Source organism: Carcharodon carcharias, chromosome 19 (genome assembly GCF_017639515.1).
Source record: "Carcharodon carcharias isolate sCarCar2 chromosome 19, sCarCar2.pri, whole genome shotgun sequence".
In the NCBI taxonomy this organism is placed as follows: Eukaryota; Metazoa; Chordata; class Chondrichthyes; order Lamniformes; family Lamnidae; genus Carcharodon; species Carcharodon carcharias.
This window is the reverse complement of record NC_054485.1, coordinates 38,326,030-38,341,946: the sequence shown is the minus strand read 5'-3', so window position 1 is coordinate 38,341,946 and position 15,917 is coordinate 38,326,030. Positions and strand designations below refer to the sequence as shown.

General features: G+C 40.5%; 1 protein-coding gene across 1 annotated transcript in view; it reads left to right on the top strand.

The window, feature by feature from the left end:
• Positions 1–13,388, top strand: part of LOC121291179 (disks large-associated protein 2-like) — a 135,850-nt gene extending 122,462 nt beyond the window's left edge. The window contains exons 13-15 of the mRNA XM_041212270.1: positions 3,179–3,270; positions 7,669–7,821; positions 13,170–13,388. Of these exons, the coding sequence (XP_041068204.1) occupies positions 3,179–3,270; positions 7,669–7,821; positions 13,170–13,388 (464 nt within the window). The remainder of the gene's footprint in view (positions 1–3,178; positions 3,271–7,668; positions 7,822–13,169) is intronic.
• Positions 13,389–15,917: the final 2,529 nt, after the last annotated feature.

The following is a 15,917-nucleotide window of genomic DNA, read 5'->3' as shown; positions in this document are numbered from 1 at the left end:
GCCTGTGTGCGGGATGCAGCCCCAGGGCAAAGCTTGACCCCCCCGCTGCACTGACAACGGTTGCATCCGAGGCTAGCCAACACTTGCCCCCAGACACACCCACCTTACCCCCACCCCCCCAACCCCCCCCCCACCCCAAGTAGTCATCTCCGAGGCTGGCCAAAGCTTGCCTCTGGACTTCCTCCACCCCCACAGCAGTTGGCTCCGAGGCTGGCCAGCACCTGCCCCTAGACACCTCCCTGCCCCTCTCAGCAGTCGTCTCCGAGGCTGGCCAGCACTTGCCCTTGGTGCTTCTGAGGCCTGTAAACAACAGGCAAGATGTGGTGAACACTGCTGCTCACTCACCTCAGTTCCCCCACAGTGAAGGCTGCCAATTGCATGTTGTCTGTGTGCTGTTGTGAAACACATCAGCGTGCTTTCCCGCCAACGTGGACAGACGATACGGTGGGGTTCCAAGAGCCTGGCTGGATGGCTTTTTAATTATATGCTGATGTATTACAATTAGCTCCCAGCCGACTGATGGCGGGAACCGCGGTCTGCCGTTGGCGGGCTGAGCGGACGATCGCACCCTGCCTTCACGCCATTGTGAAGCAGGTCGCAGCACATTTTCCACGCACGCCACCTATCACGCGTGCCGCCAGCGGACTCATTAAATTCCACCCACAGTCTCACTAATACCCTGTATAGTTTATACCCTACTTTTGTATTCAATTCCTCTCGCAATAAACAATAGCATTCTATTAGCTTTCCTAATTACTTGCTGTACCTGCATACTTACTTTTGCCATTCGTGCAGCAGGACACCCAAAACCCCCTGCACTTCAGAGCTCTGCAGTCTCTCACCATTACACACTAAGTTCCTGCTTGGTATATGCCAGACATAAACAATAGTATAAAACAGCTGGACATAATTATATTCCTTGATGTATTTAAATGGTAACCTGGTGCAGTTTTATTAATACAGCTGATAATGGGTTTACCATAAAGATAAGGGATGTTTAATAAGGGATCTTTTAATAAGGGATGTTTAGTCCTTCACCCATGACTAACCTGAATTTGAGTCACTGAAAATGACTTTAACAAAAACTATATTGAAGCATTTAATAATTTCACCAGTGTACACTAGTCAATTTCTTAGTAGATCAATATTCTTTTGATTTGAAATGTCTTTCAAAACCTGCCTGTGAGCTTAAGAAAACAAGCACGATTTAAAGAGCTTTCTTGAACCAGTGCAATTGGCAGAGTCTCGTAATTTTGACCAGGAGGCATGGTCAGTTTGTGGGCAGTGCCTGATGCGGGCAAATTGAATCTTGAACCAGCTTAAAAGGTGACAGAACACACAAGTATAAGTAGATTGTGGCATAACTCACTTGTGTTTAAAGTTCTCTGATCTTTTGCGTTGCTTTGGCTGATGCTGTCTGGATTATGCTGACATAACAAGCAGGAACTCTACTCCAGCTTGTTTAAGAAAATGCAATTGTGGAAGATTTTTTTCGTAGCTAATTCTGATATCACAAAAGCCATTAAACTATACTAATTTGTGCCAGGAGTAGTGACTTTAGCTCTTGTTTCACCTAAATTTACATCCATTCCAAACTGGCATTAGCACAAGAAACTGAGGTTCTTTGTCTTTTTCTAAGTGGAGGTGAGCTAGTGTTAATGAGCCAAATGGGGTTCTGCCAGTTGTAACTTCCAATCAGGGCAGTGGATCACGGAGATTGACATGCAGCAATGTTTCAGGGTAAAAACTTGTGTAAATCAATTACACCAATAAATGTCCTCAGGAAAAAAAGGCCCAGCTCTGCCCTTAGTTACACCAAACCTTTCCAGGAAATTCCCACCCACCATGTCAAGAATCATGAGTGAGAACCTGAAAGCTAACAGTGCTGGCGCATTCTCTCTTCCTAACATTCTCTCTTCCTATGGATATTTAATACATTTACTGTGGATAAGTTGATCAAATACAAAATCCATACAGTTCACCAAGGAAATATCAATGAGCTGAAAAGTCTCCTGTGCCATTTTCTCCTCTGTCCCCTCCCTCCCCCTTTCTGAAGTTGCTGTTTCTTCCCAGAATGTGGTTTTATAATTTCCACTCACTCTCCAAACATATTGCCCAGTGGTCACTGTTTATGTGTGAGACTTTACAATGGATGTTGACAGGCTGTTTGCCTGTGCAAGCCATCACAGCAAAATCCAACCTTAGTCTTACCTGATGTCTATTTGTGGTCAAAGGCAAAAAATCTTGGTCACTTCTCAGAATGGGCCTAAGCATGCCTTAGCTCCTCACAGATTGAAGATCAGAAATAGGACCTTAGTATGTGAACTCGCCGAGGTACCAGGGAATTTCCACAATTTTGCTGTCAGTGAAGGTGAACAGTAAAATTGTGGAGATATGAGCACCTTATGTGCAAAAAACAAATTATTTTTTTCCTTTTAAGAATAACCCAAAAATTTAAATGAATGTTGACTTGCTTTGGCTCTGATTTTCATACAAACACATGGATTCAACCTGTAGCGTAAAACCATATAACACAGAGGGAGGGCATGTGGACCATCATGCCTGTGCTGGCTCTTTGAAAGAAATATCCATTTTGTCCTACTTTTCAGCTGTTTCCCGTAACACCTGCCATTTCTTTTTTTTCCCTTTTAAAGTTAAATAACCAATTCCCTTTTGAAAGTTGCTGTTTGAATCAGCTCCCACCACCCTCTCAAGCAGTGCAATCCAGATTGTACCAAGCCGTTGCATAAATCAAATTGGATAGATACTGCTAATGTCTCATAAAAAAACGACATCTATCATCTTCTGGATCATGTGGAGCGATCAGAATACTGATGAAGTTCATCCCCTTTAAATCTTTTTTTCTATCCCTTGACTTATTTTCTCACCTTCTCTCAGTCTCCTGACATTTTGCAGGGCTGTACAACTGGTGGGATGAGCATGTGAGTTGATGCCTTTCTGCCTATATCACTGCACTGGGCAATTTGCCTCCTAATAATATCTTAAGAGTGCTTTCGGCAGAGTGCTGGGAACAGATTGCTTGACCTCTGCCTTCATTTGGAGATTGACTCGTGTTCAGGAAGAGATCAGAAGATCTTCATTTACTTATAGTTAACAACTCTCTGTCCTGGTGCAATGATTGTACCCAGAATCTAATGCACTATCTCTTTTGTTTTAGTACTTGAGAAGATTCGCAGCGCAGTGGGTAGTGCCCAGCTTCTAATGTCACAGAAGTTCCAGCAGTTTTATCGACTGTGCCAGCAGAATATGGTAAATCACAGTGAGCGTGCATGTTTGTTTAGGGCAGTTGGAATTGTGTCTCCCGGGGTTTTGCTGCAACAGCTATTCACATGTGCCATATTGCTTTCCTCATCTTTAAAGAGTGAGTCTCTCCAACACTTTTAAAATTGAGTTCCAAGGAATTATCATTAATCACAATCTGTGCTTCTGTTTATTTTTTTCAAAAAGCATACTTTAATTTGCAATGTTTCTGAGGATGCTGCCATCAGCTATGATCACATTGAATGGTGGAACAAGCTTAAGGGGCTAAATGGCCTACTCCTTTTCCTATGTTCCATCAGGGGATTTTCTTTCAAGGAGTTACTGACTTCAACAGGATGAGGATATCTTCATATTAGAAGAGCGATTTACCTGGGATATGCAAGATTCAAGTGTGCGTGTGCGTGTGAATGAAGTGAGTTGCCTCACAGATTTTACATCTCAGTAACTCCTCCAAGCCAAGTTCCCCAAAAGGATTCTCAGCACTCATCATTTAACAAAATGTCCCACCCAAGGGAATAAAGGATGCTAAAATTAATGATAGTTCTTTTCAATGTTTTAGTAAATGGTACTAATGATGAGACTCCCTCTTTAAGGTTCTGCATTTTTTGCTTAATTGTGATACGTGCGCCGCTTTGCTGCCTCTTCTTGCACAGACATCACAATTATCAAAAGTGCTGAGTGCACACACAAATAAACTCAACATTTCTATATTCCTTGTGCTTACTTTTTCCCATTATACTGCAATATGGTAGACAACCAGTTCACCATCTCATTAATTAAGTATGTGAACCAGTATTGGGGAATGATGACAACTGTATAGAACAGGGAGGAACTCATTTACTGGTAATATGGGAGAAAGTGTCACTCTTGTACTTGGGCTTCTAGAACTGAAAGCGATATTGCATTGGTCAGCATCTGAAAGAGAAAGACAGCTTAATATTTCTGTGTGGGACAGGCACCATAATCCTGATCCAGGGTCCTGTCATGTTAATCTAGTTTGTTCTTTCAGATGCTGACCAATGCAATACCGCCTTCAATGCAAGTATAACATTCCTTGAATATGGAAACCAAAACTGCATACAGTATTCCAGATGTGGTCTCACCAAAGCTTTGCACAACTGTAGCAACATTTTTTTTTATTCTTGTACTCCAAGCCCCTTATAGAATTGTAGAACCTGGCTAACTGGCCTGTATTTCCCTGTTTTCTCCCTCTCCTTTCTTGAAAAGCGGTGTTACATTTGCCAACTTCCAACCTCTTGGGACTTTTCCTGAACCTAAGGAATTTTAGAAAATCGTAGCAAGTCTATCCATTCTCTCTGAAGCTATTTATTTTAGCCCCAACATGCCATTTGTCTTAATTGTTTGCTGTACATGCATGCTAACTTTCAGTATTCCTTGTACAAGCACATCCAGGTCTTTTTAAACATCAACAGTTATAAGTTTCAGACCTTTTTGAGAAATTTTCTGCTTCTCTATTCTTACGACCAAAGTGAATAACTTCACATTTCCCCATGTTATATTCCATCTGTCACCTTGTTGCCCATTCACTTAACCTGTCTATATCTCTTTGCAGCCCCTCTGTGTCCTCCCCATAGCTTACCTTTCCATCTAACTTTGTATCATCAGAAAATGTAGATACATTACTCTTTGTCTCTTCATCTAAGTCATCAATATAGATTGTAAATAGCTCAGGCTCCAGCACTGATCCTTGTAGCAGTGCACTCGTCATAGCCTGTCAAATTGAAAATGCCCCTTTTATGTCTACCCTTTGCGCCCTTTCCATTAACCAATCCTCTATCCATGCTAATATATTACCCCCAACTCCATGAACCCCTCTCTTACCTATTATCATTTTGTGTGGCATTTTATTGAATGCCTTTTAGAAATCCATGTACACTACATCTACTGGTTCCCCTTTATCTACCCTACTAATTACATGCATAAAAAATTGAATAAATTTGTCAAATAAGATTTTGCTTTTGTAAAACCATGTTGACTTGTTCAAATCATGCTATACTTTTCTAGGTGCATTATTGAGATTTCCTTAACAATAGATTCCAGCATTTTCCCAACAAGAGATGTTAGGCTACCTGGCCTGTACTTCCCTGTTTTCTCTCTCCCTCCTTTCTTGAAACGCAGTGTTACATTTGCCAACTTCCAATCTGATAGGATTGTTCATGAATCTAAGGAATTTTAGAATATCATAGCTAGTGTACCCATTATCTCTGAAGCTATTTATTTTAGAACCCTATGGTGGAGGCCATCAGGTTCCAGGGAGTTGTCATAATTTAGTCCCTTAAGTTTTTACAATTCTTTTTCTCTGTAGATAATAATTAACTTAATTTCCTTACTCTTTCTAGCCCTTAGGTTATCCTCTATATCTGGTATGCAAATTGTGTCTTTTACTGTGAAGACAGACAAAATATTTGTTCAATGTCTCTGTCATTTCCTCATTCCCCATGATAATTCCTTCTGTTTACTTTAGCTACTCTCTCCCTTTTTATATATTTTTAAAAGCTCTTATAATCTATTTTTATATTTCTCGCTAGTTTACTCACATTACCTATTTTTCCCTTTTTTATTAACTTTTTTGTAGCCCTTTGCTGGTTTCTAAAACACTCCCAATTCCCAGTCTTGCAACTGTTCTTTGCAACACTTATAAGCCCCTTCTTAAACCCAATACTATACTTAATTTACTGAGTGAGTCCCGGATGGATCTTTCTTGCTGCACTTTTGTTTTTCAATGGAATTTATTTTTGTTGAATAGTTTGAATTTTTTCTTTAAATGTTTCCTACTGTTTATTGACCACCATACCTTTTCACCTGTTCACCCAATCAACCTTAGCCAGCTCTTCCCTCGTAACTATGAAATTAGCTTTGTTTAAGTTTCATATTCTTGCTTTTAATTGGAATATATCTCTTTTAAACTTACCATGAAAATCAAAGGTATTATGATCACTATTTCCCAGTGGATCTTTTACTACAATATTACTAATTAATCCTGTTCACATTACACAATACTAGATCTAAGATAACTTTATCCCTTGGTTCCACAACATATAGTTCCAGGAAACTGTCATGAAAATTTTCTTCAAAATGATCTTCTAGACCATCCTCGTCAATTTGATTGTTCCAGTTTATATGAAGATTAAATTACCCCACAATTATTACATTGCCTTTGTTACAAGCTCCAATCAATTCTTGTTTAATGCTCTGTCCAATGGTATGATGACTGTTAGGGGGCCTATAAACTATTCCCACCAGTGTTTTCTGACTCTTGATATTCCTATTTCTAGTCCTATATAGGTGGCTCTGTGGTAAAAAAAAATCCTTTGGTAAATCCGTTGGGACAAAATGCCAGCAATTTACAGCCTTTTCACTGATTCTTTCTCAGTTATGTCCAGGCTGGGGGGTAGGGACAGAAGAGTGAAAATGAGAAAATCTCTTAAGATTTGTCTTCTCACCATATATTATTCATTGGCACCAGTCCTAAAAAAACAGTGATGCAGTATGGAACTTTGAAAATATTTGGGAGGAAGCTATTTCCAGGTCCAGTCCCAGCTCACTGTCACAGCACGCTTATTGGCATAATTTTACAGGAGACCAATAAGCAGGCCACCTCTGCTCTTGCCCAGTGTCTTTTTTCAGAATTTGCTTGTCTTCTCACTCCCTCAATACCTGCCTCCAAGGGCCGGGGGGCAAAATCAGCACATTCTGTGAATAGGCACCTGAATACAGGTGCAACGCATAAGTAAAAACAAGGGGGAAACCATGTATCAGCTGATTATTTTAACTAGAAACTCCCGGTCTCATTTCGATCACTAACTAACTGCAGGGAGAGCAGTAAGACTGTCGGAATTGGTTTCAATGGCTTCAGGCAAGGGGAAGGAAGAATGAGACAAGAGATAATGATACCTGCTGGAAGGAGCCATAGTGTGGGTGTTGACGAGGATCAGTGAAAGGGGAATTTTCAATTTCAATGAGAAAACTGAGGAGGCAGTGAATTGGCAGTCTATGCACCCTTCCTATTCACTTCCCCCACTGAAGTTGAAAATTATCCCCATGATGTTGAAAGAGACAAGAGCCCTACTTAGACTCACAGCCTTGGCTCGAACATGAAGAACGGTTACTTGAATATAGTATTTGAGGTTCACTAGTGTCTCTAATAATTGCATGAATTGTTGCATTCAGGACAGGAAGGGTAGCATGTATTAAAAAATGTTATCTCCTCTTTTCCCTTCCCCAATCTCCCACAAAAAAAATTATTGGGGATCTGCCGGCATCAGAAATGCAAGTTTTCATTATTGGGACACTTTCCTTCGTGGGTGCATTTATTTACAATTTTTGATTGTAATTTCTTTCTTTTTGGTTATTTTGTGCTCACAGGACCCGAATGCTTTTCCTTTGCCTACCTCCCAGGATCTGGCCGGATTCTGGGATCTCTTGCAGCTGTCGGTTGAGGATGTGACTTTGAAGTTTGATGAGCTTTTGCAGATAAAGGCCAATAACTGGAAATTGCTAGAGGCTTCAGATAGAAAGGTAGGTCCACACATGCCCATCACATGTCACAACTGTGCTATTGTTGTTTTTGTTCTTTGTTTACTGAATCTTAAAGTACTCATGGATATACTTTTGAGGAATTCTATCACCGCAGTAATAAAAATAAGATCCAACATCTATTTTCTTATGAAATTATAAGATTGCAAGGCGGATTTCGGTTGAAGTCTGCATTTGTTCTTTTTTCCCAACGGAGTGAGAGAACAATGCCTAGAGAGAAAAATGAAATGGAACATATATTTCTTGCGAGATGGCATGTTTCCTTTAATGACTGTAATCCAATATTTAGCAGTAAAAAGTTATAAAGGGCAATATCTCCACAGTTACAATATTATAAAAGGAGAAATGTATTTTAAAATGGTTATAAATGGAAAATGTCAGACACCAACAATATTTAACTTACATATCCATTTAGAATGATGCGGCATATCAGGAAGATCAATAATAACTGTAATGCTCCTTCACTGCAGGAAAATATCTTACAATTGCTTTACATTAAATATGACAAAGACAATAGACAACCCAAAAGAGGAAGAGAAAATGGACAGGATTAGAATGGGGGAATCAAATTCACAGTTGAAGAGAAGGATTTTGAGGAAGCTTTTGAAAGTCAGGATGGCATGGCAAATTACAAGGGAAAATCCAGAGAGGGCAAATGTTTAGCTGTTGAATGAGGACTGGCTATTGTTAGAACTGAGTGAATAGGATACAAAAAGTAGCCCAATGATAGAGATAATAAGGTTGCTTGCAGAAATATAAGGCAGGAAGGGATCATCTACATAGGATAAAGCAAAGTTATGATGGGATTTAGAAGTGAGGACAATAAATTTGAATTCAACTCACTGAACTGTATTGTGCAGTTGAGGCTTGCAGAGGACAGTGATGATGAAATGGTGGGTGAGGACATACTCCATTTAATGCCAATTTTTAGTTCTGTGATGACCTTCTCTCTCCCCTGAAGAAGACACCTTTCCTGCAGTCACCATACATTGACAATACTGTGCCAACAAGGGCCAAGAAATTGGTTCTGTGCCAGAAATGGGTGCAAGGTAGGCTCATATCTGGAACATGTGCCAGAAGGTGACAGCCTGAGGTTCACTGCTAATTGGGCCTTGGGCTTTGTTTCCATAAAACTGGTGAGCTGCAGGCATCCTGATTCTGGCAGTGGGCTGCAGTGTTGTTATGTAAGCAGCAGACAGATTCCTGCTTCTCCTTAAGGCGCACATAAACAGGACACAGAAAGCCCAAAAAACTGAACAGACCGGGGCAGCTGGATGCTCCAGTCAGTTTCTTCTGAATCTGAGAGTAGGGTACTAAAACAAGCTAGAACCTAGCTTAGCATCTACAAAGAGCTGACACTTGTTTCCAGGATGTCCTAGACACTCAGAAGTTTGAAATCAGGCAAGAAACAGTACCTCCTGCAATACATCACCATGAGTCCTCATTTTCTGCCCACAGAACGGTTGTGACGGGGGCTAATTTTCTCATCAAGGCTTATCCAGCAAGTCAAATAAGAATGGCAGACATTTTAAAAACAAGACCAAAGTCATTAGACCCAACAGGCCTGACCACCTTCCATTGCACCTTCATTGCTAAACCGTTGAACTTTTATACGTCCAAAATTGAGCACATTTGCTGTGCTGCTTCTACCTCCTCTGATGCTTCCTACTATCATCAGAACCCTCACCCTTGCTCACTTATCACTCAGACAGTCTTACTCCACTGTCTGTCTTCTATCAACTACCACCCAGAGCAGTCAGCCTGATGTTGGTAGTGGGGAAAATTTTAGAGTCCATTATAAAAGCCGAGCATGTGGAAAACAGTGGCAGAATTGGACAGAGTCAGCATAGATTTATGAAAGGGAAATCATGCTTGATAAGTCTACTGGAATTTTTCGAGGGTGTAACTAGTAGAATTGATGATGGGGAGCCAGTGGATGTGATTTATTTGGACTTTCAGAAAGCTTTCGACAAAGCCCTACATAAGATATTGGCGTGTAAATTTAAAGTGCATGGGATTGAGGGATAGTGTATTGAGATGGATAGAAAACTGGTTGGCAGACAGGAAACAAAGAGTAGGAATAAACAGGTCAGAATGGCAGGCAGTGACTGGTGAGGTACCGCAGGGATCGGTGCTGGGACCCCAATTATTCACAATATATATTAATGATTTAGATGAGGGAACTAAATGTAATATCTCCAAATTTGCAGATGACACAAAGCTGGGTGGGAGGGTGAACTGTGAGGAGGATGCAGAGATGCTTCAGTGTGATTTGGACAAGCTGAGTGAGTGGGCAAATGCTTGGCAAATGCAGTATAATATGGATAAATGTGAGGTTATCCACTTTGGTGGCAAAAACACGAAGGCAGATTATTATCTGAATGGCTATAAATTGAGAGAGGGGAATGTGCAATGAGACCTGGGTGTCCTTGTACAGCAGTCGCTGAAGGTAAGCATGCAGGTGCAGCAAGTGGTAAAGAAGGCAAATGGTATGTTGGCCTTCATAGCCAGAGGATTCAAGTGTAGGAACAGGGATGTTTGCTGCAATTGTATAGAGCCTTGTTGAGACCACACCTGGAATATTGTGTGCAGTTTTGGTCTCCTTATCAGAGGAAGGATGTACTTGCTATAGAGGGAGTGTGGTGAAAGTTTAGCTGACTGATTCCTGGAATGGCGGGACTGACATATGAGGAGAGATTGAGTCAGTTAGGATTATATTCACTGGAGTTCAGAAGAATGAGGGAGGATCTCATAGAAACCTATAAAATTCTAACAGGACTAGACAGGGTAGTTGCAGGAAGGATGTTTCCGATGGTGGGGGAGTCCAGAACCAGAGGTCACAGTCTGAAGATATGGGGTGGACCATTTAGGACTGAGAAGAGGAGAAATTTCTTCACCCAGAGAGTGGTGAGCCTGTGGAATTCTTTACCATAGAAAGTAGTTGAAGCCAAAACATTGTATGTTTTCAAGAAGGAGTTAGATGTAGCTCTTGGTGCGGAAGGGATCAAAGGATATGGGGAGAAAGCGGGAGCAGGCTATTGAGTTGGATGATCAACCATGATCATTATGAATGGTGGAGCAGGCTTGAAGGGCCAAATGGCCTACTCCTGCTCCTATTTTCTATGTTACTCCCCGCCATCACCTGCCATGCACTACCATTACTAAATGTATCTCTTGCCTGAACCAATTAATTTCACCCTTGACCCCATCCCTCCCAGCTCCTTATCATTCAATTTCCATTTCTCAGTCCCACAATAACACAGAGAATCAACCCATTCCTTTCCTTAGCTCAGTCTTTATACATTTCAAAAGTATTGCCATTGCTCCCCTATGCACAATTCTAACTTCCATCCAATGTCAAGCTTTCCTTTTCTTTATAAAGTTACATAATATGTTAACTCACACGCACACCTCTCTCCACCTCCCATTGCAAACTTTCCAGTTAGTTTCTCCCCAGCCCACAGCACTGATAGCACATTGTCAAAGTTCCCAATGACATTGTCATCTCTCCTTATCCTCCTAAGTCTCTCCACTGCCTTTGTCATTGTCAACTACTCCATTCTCCTCAAGCAGTCACCTGCGCTGTGGCCTGTATTATTGATACTACAGCATAGAAGTCATTTGAAATGTATGTACATCTAGTGTATCTCAGTTTTTTCCTTGGCTCGCCCCTCTCATTATTTACATTCTAGCCCTCTTACTGTTACTGAGAAGCATGTTGTCATCTTTGAACTGTATGCTGATGAAATCTGCCTCTACATTTCCACCTCCGCCATTGATCCCATGACTGCCGCTATTGTCACCAACTATCTGACATCAAGATCTGGATGGGCCAGAATGTTCTTCAGTTTAAGAGCAAAGAAATTACCACACAAAACAAGACCAAGGTCCATCTAGTTTGCCTTCTACTACCCTATCAGTCAATAATGAAGATGTTGACTAATCATAGTAATTGGTTTACACTAGACTCAGACTTGATGTGAGCAAAATGCCAAAGATGGAAAACTTTGGAAACCAAAAAGTCACCTGTTCCTCTCAAGCATGCTGCACTTTATCTATGTCATGCTTCACTCATGCATTTACTCAGTGAATTCCAAGGCAGTAGTAAAGAAATTACATTGCTCATGAGCATAGATGGAAAAGGTTAGTTGTTTATCAAGCTGTGTAAGCCTAATCTTAACTTTTTATGGACTGATTCTATTTTGTTACATGCATTGTTACATGGATTACCATAGATCGCAGCATATAAGTCAACCTGGAGTATAAGAAGACCCCATTATTAGGACGCAAAAATTATGTTTTTGCTTGGAGTCTAAGTCAACTCCCCTTATACCACGACATACAATATTCGCATTACTGGTTGGCCTCAATTTTTCACCCCACAAATAGATGTTTTACTTACCAGTACCTTATAACTGGTGCAAGGGATCAAGTAGGTAATAACGAAGATGCACAGGGGTTTAAGACATGTTCATACAGAGCAGGCCTCACGTGGCAAACAACAAAAGTGGCAACCAACCACACCCATGCCAGCGGTTCACTTTAACTCAGCTTATAAGTCAACCCTAATTTTTGGCGGAACTTTTCAAGGCTTCAAATGCTGATTTATATGTCAACATCTTTGCTAGTTTCTTGCTGGTTCTTCTGTATTGTCTTATCATAAATAAATCCCACTATTAGTTTTAGCCTGAATGCATTAATCTCATAATATGATATTTACTGCCTTTTAGAGAAAATTGAAAAACATGGCAGACATCTCAAATAATCACTTTTCCATGGTTAAGAAATTATTGGTAACCTCAGGGCAGATTAACCCACATATATGATAACGTTGGGCAGAAGGTTCAAACAAACATAAATTAAGCTTACCCATTATCATAGATAGCAAATGCACTGCTCAGTGTGAGTCTGCCATATAAAGATTAATAAGACTGCAAGTTCAACCTCCAACTTCCGTTGATTTGGCTGAGCTGGTTGGAAAAGGAAGGAGCCCTTCATTTGGGCGAAGCTAAAGATCATCCCAGTTTGTCACACTTCATCCTTATAAATAACATTGTTTGAAAGTGCACATGTCTGGATGTCTGTTGGGAACAGGGTTGATTTCAGTTGTGATGCTTGGCATGGTAAAATAGCGTGTCTCAGTGCAATTGGGTAAGGTGCCAGAGGGCAACTGGTGCACATACAGTCTTGCCACGGCTTGAATTTATGTCTGCAGGAGAGGAAATTGGTTGGTAAAAAGTGAAAATGAATTAACTTTGAAGAGAGGAAATAAAGAAGTAAGCAGGAAATTGTACTTTGTTGATTCTTTTAAAAATGCTTTTTGTTGATAGGATGATACGAAGATCCCTCCTCCTATACCAAAGAAACCGTCAAAGGGAAGGCTACCCGCGGCGCGGGAGAAGTCATTGGAACTTGCTGACAGACACAGGCAGGAAGCAAGAAAACGGCTCATGGCTGCTAAGCGAGCAGCTTCATATCGGCAAAACTCTGCCACAGAAAGTGCAGATAGCATTGAAATCTACATCCCCGAAGCCCAAACAAGGCTTTGACATTGCACAGTGCCACTTGGCAGGAGCCTTGTCTTTAATTTCAACTTTACTTCTTATGTACAAGGGATGACAAAGCCAGGCTATGGGCATAATTTGAATCCTGCTGTCTGGTGGTCTCAGCACTAGCAAGCGTTAACATTCTTCTTGTGTTCCTTTATGTTGTCACGGTGGACCAATTATATTTTCTTCAGTTTTTAAATGAAGCTGCAGTCTAATATATTTTGTGCACAAGTTCTTTATAATGCATCCAAATGAAAGAACAATATGAAGAGAGTTCTGGTCAGATCCAAGAAGCATGCTGCTGTAAGCATCCCGCAGTCATTTGAACTTATTTTTTAACCTTGTTTCATTAGGAAACTGCAGTTCACCAGGACAAAATGCCAGACCTACAAGTCAGTGAAAGTTTTATCATTCAATTTCGCTGGAATTATCTTTCCATTCTGGTACTTACCAGTGGTGTATTCTAAATGTGATACATTTTACTGAGGCATTGTGACTGTAGCTAAATTTGTCACTGGTCTTAGAAAATAGATTTTAAAAAAAATTAAGATTTACATACAAAACTGTGAGCGCTCCAAAAATCTGACTCTGCAAAGGAAACGGTCTGGAAAGTGCTGAGTTCAGTTAGAATTTCAAATTATTCTACTACCCATCAATTCCTTGTTGTCTATTACAATGAACCTTTCTTACTGGGGATTGGGTGGCACTAACAATTGGAAAACTATCCCTTTACTTTGGGGACCTGGATCTGAACGCAGCTCAGCTGAACAGGATGAAACACTCCCCTCAACATCCCCCTCCTGTCTATCTGTACAAAAAAATGTGGTAGTAGCGACGTAAACACAAGCAGAACTAAAAAAGTGCTATTTGTAAAAGGCATTTCTTCTGTCTCTCTCTAAACCGGCTGCAAGAAGCCGACATGAAATGAGTTTTAAAAGACTCAACTAAGTTCTCAGTAAGCATGAGTCCACAGCACAAAACTTTGCCCATACCTTGGCACTCACAGCTGCTGAATTAGCAGTCCAAGCTGGTGTGAATAGGAAAATATTGCAGTTGTGCATATGGGGATGCCCATCAGAGGTCACAATTAAAGCAAGTTGTTCGGAGGATGTAGAGGAAGCTTTGCACTCCATCTTCCTGTTGGTGTATTTAACCTGGGATTGAATGATACTGACAGTGGGTGGGAACAAAGAGGGAACATATTCCTTTCTGCAGCATTGATGTTGGCTCATCTTGAGCACAAAAATCAATAATATATTAATTAATGTCAATTTTAATAAAATGTCACCTCCAAATTTGGTGAAACCTGGCGGATACTGGATTAAAGATGAAGAAATAATCATTGGAACAGTACTAAAATGGGGAAAAGGAAACATACCAAAAGATATAGTGAAAAGGATTGAGGGCAAGGGCTCAAAACAGGAGAGAAGGGATCGAAGGTTTAAGCCAAAAGGTCCAGAATGCTGATGTTTGATGTATTCATGGGGACTGATGGTAGGCCTATTTGCACATATAGAGATTGTGAAAAGTTTTAAGTTGTGCTTGCATGTTAAGGTAATTCTGACTTGCTGGGATGTATTAACCGAGAAAAATGTGTAATATGCAGTCGGTTATGTAATGGCAAAACTAATGGGAAATTCTTTGGGAATGAATGCACAATATTTGTGAATTCTACAATAGCAAGTGGTATTATGATACTATACAGCACGGTAAATGCAGTCTCCACTAATCCATTGTAAATTCCAGTTTTGTAAGGCAAGTCATGAAAGGGGTGGCAGCAGAGGGATGGCAGGGGTCCTTACCACTGAGACTGCTACAATTTTGAGTAGATAATATTCCTACTTGGTGGTTATCACTGGGACAAAGATTCTTATTGATGAAACTGATTTATATTAAAGTCTTTCAGAGAACAGTGCAATTCTTGTCTGTATTGGAGGCCTTCAGCTGATTTTTCTTCTTCGACTTCTGTTTTTGTACATCTGAAGTCGGCACTGGCTTCTGTACTTGAAGATGCCAATGCAGAGTCTTCGAACATTTCTTACATGCATACACAGTACAGATATGCTTGAAGGAACTAATTGCAGGTTTGTTTTACAATATACTAGGGTAAGAGCCATAATGTCCTTGTATAATTTATGTATCAGTTGCTAACATGGCAAGTTAATAACTGATTTTAAAAAAATAGTGTTGGAAATACAGTACTCAGGCAGCATCTGTGGAGAGAGAAATAGAGTTTCAGATCAATAATGTTTCATCAGAACACACCTAAAATTTTATAATTCTGTTTCTCTTTTCACAGATGCTGCCTCACCTTCTGAATGTTTCCAGCATTTTATGGTTTATTTCAGATTTTCAGTATTTGGCTTTAATAATGGAATTTTCCAGTTTCAAATCTATACTAATGTTCCCACAGATTCCAAATCTGGTTGTCATTCCAACATCTGGCAACCCATCTATTGACTGCATGCTAAGGGACGGGAGTAATGAGTCTAAAATGCTGAAAACATTCAGCAGGTCTGGTAGCATACA